At 38.7% G+C, this 19,751-nt stretch overlaps 1 protein-coding gene and 1 pseudogene across 6 annotated transcripts in view; one reads left to right on the top strand and one right to left on the bottom strand.

Annotated features, from left to right (window-relative positions):
• Positions 1-11,343, top strand: part of LOC127409947 (pre-mRNA 3'-end-processing factor FIP1-like) — a 46,493-nt pseudogene extending 35,150 nt beyond the window's left edge.
• Positions 11,344-11,707: 364 nt separating this feature from the next.
• The window catches only part of lnx1 (ligand of numb-protein X 1), a 56,887-nt gene continuing 48,843 nt past the window's right edge, over positions 11,708-19,751 (bottom strand). For all 6 annotated transcript variants that reach the window (XM_051645340.1, XM_051645342.1, XM_051645341.1 and 3 more), the window contains 4 exons: positions 19,169-19,346; positions 15,874-16,132; positions 14,372-14,530; positions 11,708-13,092 (listed from right to left, as the gene is read on the bottom strand). In XM_051645340.1, the coding sequence (XP_051501300.1) occupies positions 12,957-13,092; positions 14,372-14,530; positions 15,874-16,132; positions 19,169-19,346 (732 nt within the window). In that variant the 3' untranslated portion in view covers positions 11,708-12,956. The remainder of the gene's footprint in view (positions 13,093-14,371; positions 14,531-15,873; positions 16,133-19,168; positions 19,347-19,751) is intronic.

The raw sequence follows: 19,751 nt of genomic DNA, 5'->3' as shown, positions 1-19,751 counted from the left end.
GGCTGATGGCACCAAATAAACATGCAAAATCCTAAGCCCTTCACTGTTAGTGACTATCATGTGCTGTGACGTAAAAGGCATCAGACATGCAAAAATAAGTCTTATTTCACCTTTGTAAGAGCTCTCTCGAACCACGACAGTGGTAAAACATCTTTAGAATTTTTTTATTTTGTCAGTTGTTGTCAATGGAGAAAGATGGTTTTTGGGTCCAGATGGTGTAGTAATGACATCAACCAGCAGGGGCTAACTAGGCTATGCTAACCAGCCAAACCTAAACCCCCTGGCCTAGATTCATAAGATATATCACATCCCATCCAGAACAATATTGGATATGGATATGTACGTGCATTTTAAATGATCTCATTGCAATGTTCCTGTGTTTTTTTTTTGTTTGTTTTTTTTCCAAGGTGTGTACTCACCTGCAGTGGGCATGGCTTCCTGGCCTGGCATGATCGACAATGGCAAGACATGGGATTACTACGCCCGCAAAGAAAGGAACAGAGAAAAGGAGAGAAAACCAGAGAGCGAGGGCACAGGAAAGACTGAGAGAGGGAGAAAGAGAGATACAGAGAAACGGATTGTGAGCATAGTCCCTCCTCACAAGATCACAAAAGGTAGGAGTCAGCCAATCATTAAAGAAGGTAAGAGTTGGTACATATGTTGGATGTGGTCCAGCCTGTATAGAAGGTGTTTTATTGAGCCTATTAACACGTTTGTAAAGCAGTTAACCGCTGTTGAGCTCTTTCAGTTTACACAGATCAAGCGGGGAATTCCCCAGCATACTATGATTGGAATCAAGTCTTTCCATTCTTAATTCTTAACATCTTGCAGTATTTTTATTTTTTTATCATATTTTTATCAATAGAATGTTTTAATGAAAAAAATAATTATCGTCATGATGCGTTTTCCTTATCGTTGGCGAAATCCAAATACCCTTTGGCAACAAACATTTTCATCAGTCATTTCAAAGGCAAGGTCTGCACCCTCGAGTGCAAGATGAGTCCAATGTTTTGGGTTAATTTCTTAGATTAGAAAGACTGTAAATTTTAAATGTGTAAATCTGCTAAAAGTAATTTTTCTCAACTTTTAGGAGTACACTAGAATATAAATGGACTAAGAGCTGACAGGCATGGACTAAAAGACACAAAATGTCAGTTTTGATTACAAGGGGTCCTTCAGTCAAATAAAACATTTTCTGGCCTTAAAAATGAAGGCATAATATCAGACCACAGTGACCAATCAGAAACACACATCCACCTTGACCAAGCAAAGAGCGGGCAAGTTAACTCATCATATGAGTTCATTATTTTGTTCCCTTTGACCTCACACTAATGTGTGCACACACGCAAGCATTCTGACTGAGTTCATGCTGTGGTGGCAGCAGATTCAGTGTGTGCAGGTCACTTGAGGAGAGAGCTGAGACTAAAGCAGGGCAGTAGAACAGCTGGGAACCACACTGGTCTGTCACAATGGCACACATGCTCTCTCCCTTTGCTCTTTTTCTTCACTTCTGTCCTCTCTTGTGCATGTAGACACAAAGAAAACTCTCCTTATGTTAAATGTCTGGTTGATTGTGTTTGTCTGTGAAGGATTGTATTTGTTGTATTGGATTGTGTCGGTTTCTATGTGTTTGGGAGGGAGAGATGCAGAGTAGGGATGTCAATTTTCAGACATTTTCATAATCGATTGTCGTTTAATCGTTAATGTAAATACCACAAAACGCATGTGGATGACTCAAAATAATAAGTGCATGTAGCCTTGTGTTTAAATAAAATTTAAATTAATACACTTAAGAAATGTAATTATTGGCATTTTCCTCTTAAAATATTCATAGTTCAGTGTATTTTAATACATGTTTAATTACGGTTAATAAATTACTGTTATAATAACTTGTATACAAAATACATATTTGAGTTCATTAAAACTTCCTTTGGATTTTTTTAAAATTAAAATTATGTTAAATCATAACACATTGCGTAAACACGTTACATAACATACCTCTTCACTGGTGATGATGAGATGTCTGCTGAATGTGCCCCGTGATCACTGACGTAATAGTAGAATGAGATGAAACAAGGAGACCAGTGGATCAACTGTGCTTGTTGTCATGTTGTACTTTCACACACTATCACAGTGTATGCAGGAAAAATCATGTTCATTTATAGAGAAACGCTCCAACACTGATTACATTGAGTCCACTTCATCTTCATCTGTGTCGTCTTCTAGTACGTGGAGAAGACGTGACTTGCAGCACTTAAGTGCCCTCCAGCAGTGGTGGCTGTATAGACAGCCTTATCAACGTCTGCTGGCATGATTACTGAACACATTTTTTCTGAAATTAATTATTTGACCATCAATGAGCTTAATCGATCAAATTATTAATGACAACGACTCGATTATCGATTAATCATTCACATCCTTAATGCAGAGAGAATGTGGCAACAGTTTCTCAGTATCTGGACGTGTATATCCTCTCTCGTGCCTTTAGGCTACGCCCACATTAATCCAGATATATTTGAAAACGGCCTTTTCGTTTTCGAAACGCTCTCCATCCACACTGCCAAATGTTTTCAAAAAGTTGCTTAACCAAACTGAAACATCTGAAAATGCTTAAATCCCCTTACAGCGCATTCAGGGGGAAAAAGCATAAGAACCGTGACCATTCGTTATTTACATGTACGTTCTGAAACGCAGTTATCCTCCTGTTCTAACGCTGGACAGCAATTCCGAATAAACTTCCCTTCGCCTTTGAAGAAATGCAATTTGAAGGTTGTACAAAGTATCATTTATCTTTAACACTGCTATCAAAGTGGATAGCAGGCATAACAATGCTGCTAAAACATGGGCCACCATCTTGATTGTTTTGGGTTGAAGGGATCATGTGACTGCATTACTTGACAACAAATATGTCATTGTTTTCGAATATTTATATTTTCTCTGTCCACACAACAATGTAAAGATGTTTTCAAATGTATTCACTTGGGGGAGCGTTTTCGAAAAGCTCTGTGTTCGCTGGACAAAGTCTCAGTGTGGACGGAAGGCCAAAACATAGTGAAATTAATGCATTTTCACTCAGGCTGTTGATTTAATGCGTTAATTCAGTGTGATTTAATTATATAAAAAATAAAGCGTTAAAAAAAATTAATGCAATTAATCATGTCCTGGACCGTAATAAGGAAGATTCCTGAGCAATTCAAGCTTGAGGTACCACCTGTTTTCTCCAGGGGACAGTAAGTGAAACTTCAGCTGTATAGGCAATGCAAACCAACCCTTCAGCAGACAGCACAACACAAGGATGTGTTCTTCTGTTCAAAACAGCTTGATGGAGCACAAATCCAAACTTGAGGATCTCAAGACTTGTTTAAACTACATTTAACTTGACACAGTGACCTAAAAATTTTATGTTTTTACAACACTATGCAAGCGAAGTGATACGCTCCAAAAGCATCTGTCTGACGCAGGTGTACAATGATAGGTCCTTAGACAAGCCTTCATAATAAATCTCAGACTGTTTCACAAAATCAATTGCATAATGGATTGCTTTGAACTGTAGGACAATAATTGGCTTATGTTCAATAATATGCAAATAAACAATACATTGGATTCTAAAACCACTTTTTGTATTGTCTAATCAATGCTTAACTCCTCTGCCACAATAATGTAATGCATTTGAATTATCAGATTATTATTTTTAAATAATATACTGTATATAATTTGTAATTATTTAAATATAATTTTATATTTGTTTCATCATTATATATTGAATTATTGTTATTTGAGGGGCTTTCTCAGCAAATATTTATATATGCGATTAATTAATCGGCACATCATGTAATTAATCACACGAAAACGTATTAGTGTAGATGTGGCCTTGGGGTCAGTTTTTTATCATAGTGTTTTGGATGACAACATACTACATAACATGTCTGCCAAATTTCAACACATCTTGACACTGCTGGGGCTGTGTAAGGACACACACACACACTTTTGGCCTGGCACCACATTAACTAGGACTGAAGTTGTCACACACTCCCACATACGCCAAGGCTTTGAAAGTATGTAAGCAGCTTAACGCCTGTGTTGTTGCTTTGAGAAAGCAGAGAGCCTACTGACCAACATATTCATTAGAACCCTCAAATCATCTCTGTCTCTGCTATGCACTGAAAAAACACTCTGTGTTCTCCATCACTTTTTTATACAACATCCACATAGAACCTTCACAATCAATCTGTCTAGCACATGCTGAGTGAAATGCAGCACTCTCTGCCACCCTCACGACTTTACGTTTCACCACACACAGAGGGAACCTGCACATCAATGGCTCAGTGAAACCTGGTATTAGCACCAGTTTTGGGAGATCATTCTCAAGTGGTCCGTGCTAACTACAGGTTAAAACTGGGTTCAAAACGTTTTATGATGGGATCACTCAAATCATTTAGTGGTAGTTAAAAATGCATGTGGCCACATGGTGCTGGTCTAGCTTTTCACAAGCAACGCCTAGCTTGTGAATCTGGTTAACCAGCATCGTCTTTCTTATAAAGCTGGTTAAGCTAGTTTAAAAGCCTGGTAGGGTCACCATCACACCAGCATTCCTTGCTTGGGGACCAGCACCCAAAACACAACATTAGCTGGTCACCAGCAATACTGGTCAGCATGGACACTAAAAAGTTTTTGCTACATTTATGCCTTTCATCCACACTAGAATGGTGTTGTCCTCCAATGAAAACAGAGCATTTCAAAAACGCTCTCCATTACCGCTTACTTTGGTAAAGGATTACGTTAGAAAGCTGCAAACGTTTTCAAATGAAATCGGATTAGTGTGAATGTGGCCTAAAATTCAGGTATATTTAAGAGCAATAGCTTGCTAACTTTTCTAAACTTCAACATGTAGTAACGCTGCAGTATCAGAGAATCAGAGAACCCCCACTTTTACATAATTCAATCATAAGTGGTCACGGGAGATACATTTTAGGCCATTTACACCTAGTAACATGCGTTTCAAATGCGTCTCCTTTGATCAGACCACTTGTGATCAGATTTTGATAATATGGATAAAAGTAAAAAAAGTACTTTCAGTCGATTTTTAATCGTGATTACTTTTTTGTAGTTAATCAAGATTAATTGCAGATTTTGAAAGTTATGAAATTTGACTCTAAAATATACTTCTTTTCCTGTCAAAATGCATTTATTTCCTTCTTAGGAAAGAAAACAAACAATATGTAACAATATAATTCTATATTAACCTTTTCCAAACAAAGCCTTCCTCAATATAAAGATAGAAATGCACTAAAATAGCACCAATTCAAGTAACATTAAATGCTTCCCATAGTCTAAGTGAAAGAACTAGTTGCCACATAGGTTTCATATTCATTGCAGTGGGCATTAAATCTCAAACTCAAATCCTCCACAGTATTAATCTGCTGGCAGACTGTGGCTAACCGCTTTGTTACAGCAATCATGCTTGGTTCGTGATTCGCGTCAGGGCGTCAGCGCCAGCGCCAAGCACCGCTTTGAACTTCACATAAAAAGCGCTTGGAGACAAAAACGTCTCATTTTGCTCGTGCTGTGACTTAAGACTTGCCGTGCTTGTGTTAATCAAAATGCGCCTTACTTAGGCTGTAAAATACTTGATTTCTCATTTCACAAGTTCCATCTTGGCTTATTTTGTACATCAAATACTGTTAAGAGTTCGTTTCCCCATAACTTTATCACTGACACTGAATCACTGCTGTGTGTGTTTTTGTGTGTGCATCAGTGTAATGACTCCGGGCAGACACATTGCAAAGCTTACGCCCTTCCAACCAGTGTTTATGCTGGTTTATGCTGTATTAATGGTAAATGCGTTAATCGCAATTAAGAAAAATTAATGCATTAATGGATGCTATTAATTAAAAAAGTTTATATAAATTATTATAAATCATAATTTCAATGCAAACATGACGTTTTGAGACAAATTATCTTTGTCATTTTAGTCAAGCTCCTATATTAACTGTACTTTACATTTAAAACCCTTATTTTAGCACCGTGGTTTAATTGACATGCGAGTACACAGTCCTTTATGGTTTACATTACAAACATGCATTTTTGACTACCTCTGAGTTTGGGTTGAGTTATTGGATCGCAAAACGTTTTGGACCACATTTACAGCTGTATTTAATGCTATCTACTTGTGATCACATTACCTGAGATGGATGTTTGTACCAGGTGTAAACGGGGCCAAAGAGAGAGTAAGATAGAGAGCAAAATTGGCACACTCACTTTCTCCTTCCTCTCCTTTGCTCTTGTTTTTATTTCCCTCTCTCTCCCTCCCGGTCTGGCTGGTGATGTTCTCAGCAACTGGTTGGACATTTGGTGAACACTTGTCCCCTAGATATGATCTCATTCCTGTGGCGTAGAGAGAGGATAGGCCTGTCTTCAGTCCAGCTGGCATGACACCTACACATACTTGCGCACACTCAGTCACATGATATATTGCTCATGGTGCATATATACACAGAGTATACACCAAAAGACCATGTTTGTTCTAATCAGTATTAATAGCATGAAGAGTAATTTGCAACAGCATACGACATACCAGCACAGATGGATGCTGGGCTTTCAGCACAGCCTGCTAACAATAACATAGAAATGGTTTGACCAACTATGAGAAATTCACAGAAAGAAAATGTAGCAATTACTTAATTGAAACAAAAGCATCTTGCTTTTTGGAGCAATCACACACCACACACACACACACACACACACACACACACACACACACACACACACACACACACACACACACACACACACACACACACACACACATGGTCCTCCACTCCTTCACACTAACCACTGTCCCTACAAACTTTTTTGTCCCGTTATTTAATTTGTGGTTCTAAGACTAATCTATAACAGAGCACCTGAGGGCCGGTGGTTTCAAATGACTGCTAATTACAGAGGGATTGATCACATTATTGAGTCTGTCTCCCTGCCTTTCTCTGGCTCTCTTGTTTTCTGTGTAACATGTAGTAAATATGCACTTACTTTCATTAGGACATATCATAATGGCTGCAGTTTAAATAGTTTCAGAATGAAAATCAAAGATCATTGACTGGGTTTACATGTACAAAAATCCGAATTTTGTAATAATTTTGATTATGTAAGCATGTTAACACATTAATTAGATTATCCAATATTCTGGTTTCTAGAAATCCAAAAAAGACAGCACACGCATACTGTATACCCGTATTATTTAGAGTTTGATCATATTCTTATTATGTGAACATCATGTAAACACATTTACCTGATTGCCATAACTAGATTAAGCCAATATTCCGGTTCCTAGAAATCCGAACAAGACAGCAGGTATATGCCTGTATTAAACAGTATTTTAGGTCATGTATACAGGGAATATCCCCTGTAAATAAGCATTTACTTACACTCAGTGAGCCCTTTATAAGGAACACTATGGTGAAAATCCCAGGAGATCAGCAGTCACAGAAATACTCAAACTAGCCCGTCTGGCACCAACAATCATGCCACGGTCGAAATCACGGAGTTCAAATGTTTCCCCCATTCTGATGGTTGATGTGGACATTAACTGAAGCTCCTGACCTGTATCTGCATGATTTTATGCATTGCACTGCTGCCACACAAATGACTGATTAGATAATCACGTGAATAAGCAGGTGTACAGGTGTTCCTAATAAAGTGTTCAGTGAGTGTATATCTGTGCATATCCAAGCAAAGGTTCTAGGTGAAATTATATAAAGGCAGTTGTGAAAATCATCACCGTTTTCCAAAGTATGTGGTAATGCAGAGCATTTCCAAAATGCATTTCCGTCCATTTTAAGTGGAGGAAAATGCTGTTCCATGTGAATGAGATGCGTAAATGTAGTGAAATTAATGCGTTTTCAAACGAAAACTTATTCGCATGGACGTAGCCTCAGGAATATGCTGAAGAGGAGCGCCCGTCTCGGCACAAGGATCACAGTCATTATGGGAGCGACAGGTATCGAGAAAGCTCTGGAAGAGATGGAAAGAGTGACAGACGTCGAGAGAGAAGACACAGAGACAGGCATGAACAACACAGATCCTCACGCAGGTAAAATGCAGAAATCATAAGACAAAGTGACAAAATGCATAGTATACAGTCTATATACAGATACAGTGGCAAGAAAAAGTATGTGAACCCTTTGGAATTAGCTGGTTTTCTGCATTAATTAGTCATAAAATGTGATCTCATCTTCATCAAAGTCACAAGTATAGACAAACACAATGTGCTTAAGCTAACAATACACAAACAGTTATAATATTTCATGTCTTTACTGAACACATCCCATTAAACCTTTACAGTGCTGTGGAAAAAGTAAGTGAACCCTTGGATTTAAAAACTGGTTTTATTCTCCTTTGGCAGCAATAACCTCAACCAAGCATTTCCGATAGCTGTGGATTAGACCTGCACAACATTCAGAAGGAATTTTGGACCATTCTTCCTTACAGAACTGCTTCAGCTCAGCCATATTCTTAGGATGTCTGGTGCAAACGGCTCTCTTGAGGTCATTCTACAGCATCTCTATTGGATTAAGGTCTGAGCACTGACTGGGCCACTCCAAAAGGTGGATTTTATTTTTTTGAAGCCATTCTGTCATGGATTTACTTTGATGTTTAGGGTCATTGTCCTGCTGCATCACCTAACTTCTACTGAGCTTCAGCTGGCACACAGCCACCCTGATATTATCCAGCAGGATATCTAGATAAACTTGGGAATTAATTTTTCCCTTAGATGATGGCAAACGGTCCAGGCCCTGAAGCAGCAAAGCAGCCCCAAATCATGATGTTGGTATGCTGTACCCTTTTTACGCCATACGTAGTGATGCTTGTTCTTCGCAAACAATTCAACCTTAGTTACACCAGTCCACAAAATATTTTCCCAGTAAAGTTGTGGAGTGTCAAGGTGGTCTTTGGCAAACTTCAGGCATGCAGCAATGTTTTTTTGTTTTTTTTAAAGTGGAGGCTTCCTTCATGGTGTCCTGCCATGGACACCATGCCTGTTTAATTTTTTCTGTATAGTGGACTCATGAACAGAGATATTAACCAGTTCCAATGATTCCTTCAAGTCTTTAGCTGTCACTCTAAGGTTCTTTTTTTTTTTTACCTCAATGAGCATTTTTGTGCCCTTTGAGTCATCTTGGCTGGATGATCACTTCTAGGGAGAGTAGCCATGGTACTAAATCATCTCCATTTATAGACAGTTTGTCTAACTGTGGACTGATGAATATCTAAGCTCTTTGAAATTACTTTGAACCCTTTCCAGCTTTATGCAGAGCAACAATTCTTGATTGCAGGTCTTCTCTTTTTTTTTTTTTCTAGGCACAGTCCATGTCAGCAGATGCTTCGTGTGAATAGCAAACTCAAAATGTTTGAGTGATTTTTACAAGTCAAAACTAGCTCTAACCCACACCTCCAATCTCATTTCATTAATTGGATGCCAGGGTTGCTAACTCCTGACTCTAATTAGCTTTTTGTTGACTTCATTAGCATTCACATACTTTTAATCTACACTGTGAATATTTGAATGATGTATTCAATATGTACAAGAAAAATACAATAATTTGTGAATTATTAGTTAAAACAGATTGTGTTTGTTCATTATTGTTACTTAGATGAAGATCAAACCAGATTTTAAGACAAATTTATACATAAATGCAGGTAATTCCAAAGGGTTCACAATCTTTTTCTTGCTGTTATCTTACATGTGACTTATTTCATGTTATATTACAGTTCTGGTTCTCTAATCTGATTAGACAAGTGCCGTTCCAAGAGTGTTGATATTTAGCAATATAATACACCGATCAGCCACAACATTAAAACCACCTGCCTAATATTGTGTAGGTCCCCTTCGTGCTGCCAAAACAGCACCATCCCGCAGCTCAGAATAGCATTCTTAGATGCTATTCTTCTTACCTCAGTTTTAAAGGGCGGTTATCTGATTTACTGTAGACTTTGTCAGTTCAAACCAGTCTGGCCATTCTCTGTTGACCTCTCTCATCAACAAGGCATTTCCGTCCACAGAACTGCCACTCACTGGATGTTTTTTGTTTTTGGCACCATTCTGAGTAAATTCTAGAGACTGTTGTGTGTGAAAATCCCAGGAGATCAGCAGTTACAGAAATACTCAAACCAGCCCATCTGGCACCAACAATCATGCCACGGTCCAAATCAGTGAGATCACATTTTTTTTCCTCATTTTGATGGTTGATGTGAACATTTACTGAAGCTCCTGACCCGTATCTGCATGATTTTATGCACTGCACTGCTGCCACATGATTAGCTGATTAGATAATCGCATGGATGATTGTTGGTGCCAGATGGGCTGGTTTGAGTATTTCTGTAACTGCTGATCTCCTGGGATTTTCAAACACAGCCGGCCGTCCACGTGATCTAAAAGAAAACATGATTCATCAGACCAGACCACCTTCCATTGTTCCATGGTCCAGTTCTGATGCTCACGTGCCCATTGTAGGCACTTTCGGCGGTGGACAGGGGTCTGAATGGGCACTCTGAACAGTCTGCAGCTAAGCAGTCCCATATGCTGCAATGCACTGTGTGTTCTGACACCTTTCTATAATGGCCAGCATTACGTTTTTCAGCAGTATGTGCTGCATTAGCTCTTGTGTAGGATCGGACCAGACGGGCTAGCCTTCACTCCCCATGCGCATCAGTAAGCCTTGGGTGCCCATGGCCCTGTCGCTGGTTCACTGGTTGTCCTTCCTTGGAACACTTGTGGTAGGTACTAACCACTGCATACCAGGAACACCCAACAAGACCTGCCATTTTGGAGATGCTCTAACCCAGTCGTCTAGCCATCACAATTTGGCCCTTGTCAAAGTCGCTCAGATCCTTACGCTTGCCCATTTTTCCTGCTTCCAACACATGAAATTCAAGAACTGACTGTTCACTTGCTGCCTAATATATCCCACACCTTGTCAGGTGCCACTGTAACGAGATAATCAATGTTATTCACTTAACCTGTCAGTGGTTTTAATGTTGTGGCTGATCAGTGTATAATCATTATATATGTGACTGTGCCCCCACCTCCTTCCCTTTCTCTTTCTCATTAGTGGCAACAGTAGGAGGTGTTATGATAGTGATGACGCAGATAGCCACAGAAGACACAGGCACAAACGCCCCAGACATAACCTAGAGAGCAGGGAGCCCAGTGAGGAGTGCAGTGCGGACCAGCAGAACCAGTTAGAGGTGACAGAATAACTCCCTGTCCAGCTGGTGAACCTGTTTATTGACCAATCAGTCCATTCACCAGCCAGAGTCAGAGGAGTGACCAACTGTGAATCAATCGGATGCCATACACTTTGATAAGCCAATTTGTTACATTTTTAGAAATAAATTTAAAAGAAAAAAAAAATAATGGAAATGGAAAAGGTGGTCCAAAGGGTACACTATTTTTAATTTGTCAATTTATTTATTGATTTAAAATTAAATGAACAACATTATGGTTGTTTTGATCATATGAAATGTTATTTTTGTTGTGCCAAATGTTAATTTTGTTAAACATGATAAACATCATTAAGAGAAGATAAATGTGTGTTAACCATGATTTACTGTGTAGAATGATTGCAACTGTACTGACCTTCAGTCAAGAACAGCTTGCACACTCACATTTACACACATACACAGTGCATGCAAAGAACTCTCACACTAACAGTCTCCTTGAAGAATTACTTTATTGATCATTAAACCAAAGGTACCAACAGATACAGTATACTGCACAAGCCAAAGCATATGAGATGCCAAAGCACACACCTTACACACAAGGATACCTACACACACACACACTCTCTCTCTCTCTCTCTTTCTCTCTCACACACACACAGACACATAGTAAACCATTCATATGTCACTCTCTCCTTCACTTTCTACTCAAAGTTTAAAAAAAAAAATAGCAAGGCCGCCAAAATATCACGTTATTATAAGCATTATAAGTTATCTTCCATTTTTAAAATAGATTATGAACATTGCTTTTTCTTTTTTCTCATTTTAGTTGCTATTCTTTTTTATTATTACTCACTATTGTTTATTTTCATTTGCAACAGCATCTGAAATGTACCAACATAGATAGAACTACTTGGCAAATATGACTCCATGCCAGCGGATGGAGAGAACGAACCACTGTCAGAATGAACGAAACAAAGCTGATATCCGAAAGCCATAGGAATGGAGAGAGAAAGAAACCAAAGTAATATTAGTCATAGAACAAGTGCTTGAGTTTGTTTCGTTATCTTTTTTCAGACACCAACATTTATAGTAAAGAAATGTGCGTCCACTTTAATGCATTTTCTAACAGGTAAAACTAATGGAATTGGCAACATGTGTGTCCCCCACCCAGACCCTATATATCCCACACACCTCGTCCAACAGAAACTCCTCACACACTCCTCTCTCTGCCTTTTTCAGAGTCACACAATATGACTACATATAGCACAGTGTCCATAATGTTTATACAACTATTTCTTGGCAGATGAGCTCCTCATTTCTTCATCGAAGTGATTCTCCAACTCAATTTTGTGTTTTTAGATCCTCCCATCCTTTTAGTAGCTCCTAGACAGGTTGTTCTTCTTATTAACTTTTCTCATTGGCAGCTATCATCTCTATGCCTTGGGCAATCGTGAAAGCATCTCCTGATGTTGGAGTCTGTTTGATAAACATGCCTCTTGGGGCGGAGTCGTACCATTAACTCTGCCTTCATGTATAGAGTCTGTGAAAGCTCTTAGTACCTGGTTGAGGTCCATGTGTCATTTCTTGCTTCCTGGGGCAGTCCATATCATTAGCCCACCTATTAAGGAAGTCTTACATACTAAAATGCACCATTTGTTGTCATTATGAGGTCTGAATTATAAGCTCTACCCCCAAGTGCATGGTCAGTTTGCTACGCCCCTCCTTCATGCAGAGTAGTCCTATAACAGGCTGCCAGGCCATGAAACGATGGTGAGAGTAATCCGGCCCCTCAGCTCTTTGAGCAGGCGCACCAGAGCCGTGTGTGTCATTCCCCAGGTACTCTTCCCGTTCACCTCCAGCAGAATATCCCCACAACTTATAAGAGAGAGGAAAGAGCAAGAAGGATGAAGTTTCGGTATATGATAAGAATGAGGGGAAAAGAAAAGATAGCATTTAAGAAAATATACTAGATATGCATTAGGCTGATATTTATAGGTGTTCTATATAAAGTGTTTGTATCATCATTAAAGGTATAGTTCACCAAAAAGGAAAATTCTATCATCATTTACTCAACCTAATGTTTTTCCGAACCCTTATGATTTCTTTCTACAATGGAAGAATGTTGAAGTCTGGTCGCTGTTTTCCATGCAGTATAAATAGCTGCTTTTCCACTGTCGGGCCAGTGCGAGCCAGGGCTACCATCTGCTCAGCCGGGGCCAATAGCAGCGAGACCCAAATCGATTTGCATTCCCACCATCAGGCCCATAGCCCCACAGAGTTGACCTAAAACCCATCCTTAATACACAGCCCTGGTGCCAACGTCATACACTGCTCATTTCACAAGCAAGAGGAAACTCAAGCTGAGATATCAGACTCTGGAGACTAGCTAGCCCTCAAAATTAACACGGATTTGTTCTGTGTCCACAATTTTTTGTTTTGTTTTCCCGAACCTTTTTCGGCAACAATATACTTAATCATGTTCTGATTAAAAGTCGATCTGACTTTGCTCATTTTCATCAGCCTAAATATTCAGAAAAGCCCTGATTTCATCTACTGACCAGTAGAGACCAGTCTGTTGATCTGTTGAGGTAAGCTGGTAGCCAGATATGAAAAACTGGGGAATGAGCCTCTGACCGCCTCAATCACCAGTTGGCCTTATTTGGCCCAAGGGTAATCAGTGGGCCAAAGACCGTTGGCCCTGAGGCACGATGAAGCCCCGGAAGTAACATTGGGAACGCAAGTGGCCCTGACACACTAACACGCCCTCATTTCTCCCCATAGTGGAAACACGGCTCATGAATGGGAACTTAAAGCTTTTAACTTCAAATAGGACACAAAAGAACCATAAAAATGGTCCATACGATGAATATGATGTGATTTGGTCTGTTTATTATTGTATGGCCTCAGAAGACTTGGAATATAGAGCAAGTCATATGGACTACGTTTTTATACTTTTATGGTGCTTTTGTATCATTTTTTAACTTGAAGGCTCCAGTCCTCATTCACTGCAACTTCATTTGTCCTTTTGTGTACCAAAGAAGAAAGTCATATGGGTTAAGAACGCCACGAGGGTGAATAAATACTGACAGAATTTTCATTTGGGGGTAAAGTTTCCCTTTAAAAAGTAGAAACTAGACATTCTAGGTGTCTATACCGTATCCTGCCATCATTGTAAGCGGGCGTGCCCTCTACGATGGAGCGTATGAAGAAGGACTGGTTACAGTTGATTTCTTCCTGTCCACCCACAATACTGAAACCCAGGCTGCCAGAAGTGCTCCTGCGTAGGACAATGTCTTTACAGCAGTATAGATGCCTGGAATGGACAGAAAATTCACAATAAATAAAATTTAAGGAGACTATGGATACCCTGTGGGGAAAAAGTGACTTTCTGATGGTGAGCAACACTGAAAGACTTGGAAATATCTAGATTAAAATGTATGGATATTTAAAATATTGAAGGCTGCATATCAACCATGTCTGACAGCTAACAGCATGAAAGCTCAGAGCTCAGTTTGCGAGTGGACTTGAGATGGAGAAATGATGTGATGTAGAAAGGGAGATGGAAAATGAAAGAAATGGATGGAAATGAAAGATGCATAAATAGAAGGAAAGGTTCAGGGAATGGGGGAGAATGAATGTGCATTGGACTGCTTAAAGGGTCTTTTTAAAGCCTTCACGCTTTCAAATGTCTAAACCTCTTACAGAAGAGAGAGAAGACCTCTCTTTTTTTAACCCTTCTCCTATCTCTCTCTTTTTTCCCCTACCCAAAACTTTCTGAATTATTATGCATATGAAATAATTTGAGAAGTTGTTAAAAACTGTCACACTCAGAGCAAATGAGTCCCTACAAATTCCCACAAATGTATTAAATACATGGGAAGGAGAAGAAAATACTAAATGATAGAAGGGAAATAGGACATGAGTGGAAAACCATAAGTTGAGATACATTTAGTTTGACATTAATAAAACAAGGCTGTAAAGGAGAAAATTACAGTCCATTCAATATGTCATACTGTTGTCTAACTGGGTGCCTTTCTGCAAATTTTCAGCAGTAATAAATGTGGAAAACATGGGCTTTGTAGGGAAAATGACTAGAGTTGTGTATTACAAAGCTCTCTGGAATACTTGCTTGTGATTGGTCAGTTGTGGCATTCTGTGGTCAAATACAGTATAATTGTATAATGTTATGTACATTTTACTGTATATTCCATGGTAACCAATCTCCAATGTCCTAGTTTTTGGTCTCTTGTATCACTCCACACTCTCTTCTCATATCATAAAATTATTTCAACTCAAAACAATATTTCCTGTTCCTTTATTTACTAATTAGGTTAGTTGCCATGTAATAAGTGAGATAATGTACAGTCAACTGGTCATTATTGCAAAATAAACAATTGCATGATGCCACAGGTCTTATACTGTTGGGGTTTAGATATTCTGCACTGCTGACTGGCTAATCCCTTACATATTGAACAGCCTGTACTTCTATCCCTCACAGTTTTGTTTACATTTGTGTCAAATAGTTGTGTTTGTATAAATATAATGCCTACTCTATAGTCTATAACAAAGTAAAGTACATCACTCCCTCTGTAAATATGGGTAATATATGAATGTTTCTATGTATGTTGGAGAGTATGTGTATTCCTCTCATTTTACCTGGGCAGCTGGAGCCAAGACACCCAGAGGGGAGCATAATCATCATTTGGCGGGGGTAGTTTAATATCTCCGGGAGATGAGGGCAAGAGAGCGCAGGGGGAATGCAGGGGGGGAATGCAGTTCAGGGAGCTCTCATTTGGGGTTCTCATTTCCAGCACCTGCAGAACCACTGGGGATGAGGTGTTCTTCAGGTTAGCCACAGCCTCACTCCGAGTCACACCAGTCAGGTCAACCCCATTCACATTAAGCAGGATGTCACCTAGGAGATTGGGATAGCGATGTTACTATAGAAAGATCAAAAGGTTGTTGCTGATTGGTTGTTGCACTGCAAAGGTGTGTTGAAATAAGATTAATTATTTTGTGGAGTATCTATGATATAAACAAGCATTTTATATATTATTTTTTCTACAAATTAAAGACCTTAAAGACAACTCGAAATGCACTTGCAATTTAGGACAATTTTGATTTCATTTTATCTTCAAATATACACACCATTAATTATTAAATTAAATAAGGAATACAACATTTTTATTTTTCTGAAGTACAGAGTTTGGTGATGGAAGCAACTGAAGACAAGAGAAACAGTGAAAGAAAATAGACAGAATCAGACACTCACCTCTGAGGGTGAGATGAAAGAGATTTGTTTGAGAGACTCAAAAGTGGGAGAGAGAGGCACATACTGAAATACAGTGGAAGACACAGTACACACACTAACACACTCTCTCTCTCGTCCATATGAGTCTCATCAAAAACATTAAAGGCTTACCACCAGGGACTAAAGATGGCTCAAGGAATGAAAACTGAAAACGAACTAAATGTTTTGCATAAAGTAACCGAAAACGGGTACAAAGTCCCTTTCAATTGTTCCGGAGAAAAAACTTTTTTTAAATTCTGGTATCCGGTTAATACCCGGTTAATTTTGTTCAGATACATTTTTCATGAAACTGAAGACCTAAAGGGTTTATAACACACTCAAAAAAGGGTTTTTGCTGCTTGTTAAATTTACTTAAAATGATCTAAAGCAACACAATTCTAGAACATTTTGTCACAACTTGATTTCACTGCATTCTGTTCATTTAAATCTGTAAAACAGAAGTTTACTTAATATATTTGAGTTGGGACTGCATGAATACTTTTTGTGGTGTTAATATAGCATTGGGGTTACCATTATGGTGAATAGTGCAGCTTGCGCTAACAATGAGGACAGGTAGATATTGCGCATTAAATTGATTACCCATTCATTGAGCAACGTTGTGCATAGTTACTAAACTACACTCTGTAGTGCTCGTGTATTTAGCATGCTAATATTCACCTTCACTAGTTAAATATAAGAGATTTATTTGAGTTACAATGACACATCTAATCTTGTTGGGTTTACCTAATTCAACTAGGTTCTTTCTACACAGTGTTTTTGTTGAGATTACATGGTAATTTTAAGTTAAGAATACTAATTTTAAACACGTGGAACCACTCTCCACAACTGAATTAAGTTCAGCCTTTTTTTTTTTTTTCTTTTTTTTTTTTTTTGAGTGCAGAAAGTTTTTGGAATTACACCACTTCCTGTTGCCCAAAAAATGGGGCTTCACTCTTTCAGTACAAAATGATAATAATGTGCTTTGATCCTGAAGGAAACCGCTGCATCACACATATCTTTGCCAAAATGTACAGTCAAAAAGTATTTTGATTACTGAAGAGATTACTTTGCATTTTATTGTCATTTGTTTCATTTAATATTTAGTCCTTTCAGATGGAAAACTTTTATACATATAAATGATGCGATCCAAAGTGCATTTGAACAGCGGTGAAACACTTTCTAAAGATGTGTTACATTCATATGAGCAGAGAGAGAATAAGTTTGAAGTAAGTTTGGAGCAGAAGAAATAGAAATAATCCTTGTGTAAATTGTCAGCTTTTCGCTAAGCTAAAATGCTATTTCTATCCATTTTACATGCATGTTACCAGGCACGATAATATTTTTTTAGTAAGACCTTTGATATTAGGGCAAAAATCTTATTCTTGATAATAATTTTTGTATTGTTTTCCTGTAAAAATATCTCAAAATCCTTAAAACAAGATCAATTTGATTTATCTTGTTTTAGAAATAACACTGCATAAGATATGTTTTTCAGAGAATGTATTTTTAACATGTGTATTTTGTCTTATTTTGAGTTTTAATAGTCAAAACAAGTGAAAAAATCTACCAGTGCTGAAGAAGTAATCCAAAGTATTTAGAATATGTTACTGACCTTGAATAATCTAACGGAATACATTACAAATTACATTTTACAGCATATATTCTGTAATCTGTAGTGGAATACATTTCAAAAGTAACCCTCCCAACCCTGCCTGCGCATGATCACACCTGTGCCTTCACACGCCTACATACATGTCACATATGACAGAAATAAACCTGATGAAACTTCCATATGCTCAACAGGGAGCTGATTTCAAGTGTGAATGATAGAGAGACAGATATGGCAGTATGGCAGGTGTATGAGTAGGAGTGTGTTTTTGTACAAGTGTGTTATTTTCTAGTGTTATATGCATATTCTTGCAGAGCTGATAACAGTTATACATATGCATTAGCAGGTGTGTCTTTGTACTCGCATTCAAAGTGTGCAAAAGAGAAAAGATCAGAGGGGCGCCTTTGAAACAGGTGTGTGTGGCTTTGTTGTGCCCACTTCACAAATACAATTATTTTATTGCTGGAGTTCACCATGTCACAGTACAGTGGTTTACTAGTAAACGTTCCAACTGCTGATTACTCTAATGTTATTAGTGGGCTGTACAACTGGCCATAACTTTTATACATTTTATAAATCACACATTTTTAACAGATGTATTGCTGGTAAAAAAATATGATTCTGTTTGCATTGTAATTACATTCTAAGGGGCCTTTAGATCAAATGTATTCCAGCATTAAAAAAAAGCTACACACAGTGCAATGAATGGAGCAGAATGCAGGTGTTTTGAGATGCATTTTAAAAGTTCTTTTGACTTTACAAGGCGTCTTTAAAAAGTGTTGTGAGACACTGAAAAATGTCCATCTAGTGCAGTTTTTTCTCAGCCTGCAAGTCAATCTACTCAAAGTGCTCACGTGTGACACAATGAGACGCAGTGCAATGGTCAAAGATGTTCGTCTAGCGCATGCTTACATATCTATCCAAAACAGCCGGAAATCGCCAACTCATTAAAAACCAACAACTTCCGACATTTTGTCGCTGCAGACTGCTGTATGTGGAAACGCCCCTTTAGCTGTGTATGAATAGGTTTAACACACTCTTTGAGATTTTACCTTTGCAGATTGAGCCCTCCTGTCCCACCACTCCGTTGGGGTCGACATTGGTGACGTAAACGGGCAGGTCCCACCCCCTGCTGCTCATCCCACCAGCAACCGTCATACCTAGCGAATCATGCGGCTCCTTCAACAGAGTCACTGTCTTCTCGTAACATGCAGGCTTTTGGCATGAGTCCTGAAGTGGAGACACGAAACAAAATAGAGTGTGTATATGTGTGTATTTGTAAAGTTTGATTATCTGTGACCTGTAGTTATGTTCTGATCTGTTGGATTCACACTTTTCCTGACGCTCCAACTAAGAGGAAAACATCTGACCACATGGTTGCTCGAAGCGTCTGTGTGTGTTTGTGTGTCTTTGTGTGTGTGTGTGTGTGTTTGTGTGTGTACTAACTGGTGAGCTTGCAGGACACCGTGATATTGCTGACCGTGGCCAAATTCGACCTTGGAACCCCTCCAAAAACAACGAACACTGTCCCTAAGCTCTAACTTAATAAAGGGTGCTAATAAAGTTGAATAAAACGGCTGTTTATATTTAGTCTGAGCCTTGGGCTACAGCAAATCAGATCTGTAGTAACTGCGC

This window comes from Myxocyprinus asiaticus, chromosome 19, assembly GCF_019703515.2.
Source record: "Myxocyprinus asiaticus isolate MX2 ecotype Aquarium Trade chromosome 19, UBuf_Myxa_2, whole genome shotgun sequence".
NCBI classification, from domain to species: domain Eukaryota; kingdom Metazoa; phylum Chordata; class Actinopteri; order Cypriniformes; family Catostomidae; genus Myxocyprinus; species Myxocyprinus asiaticus.
This window is presented reverse-complemented; position numbering and strand designations above follow the sequence as displayed.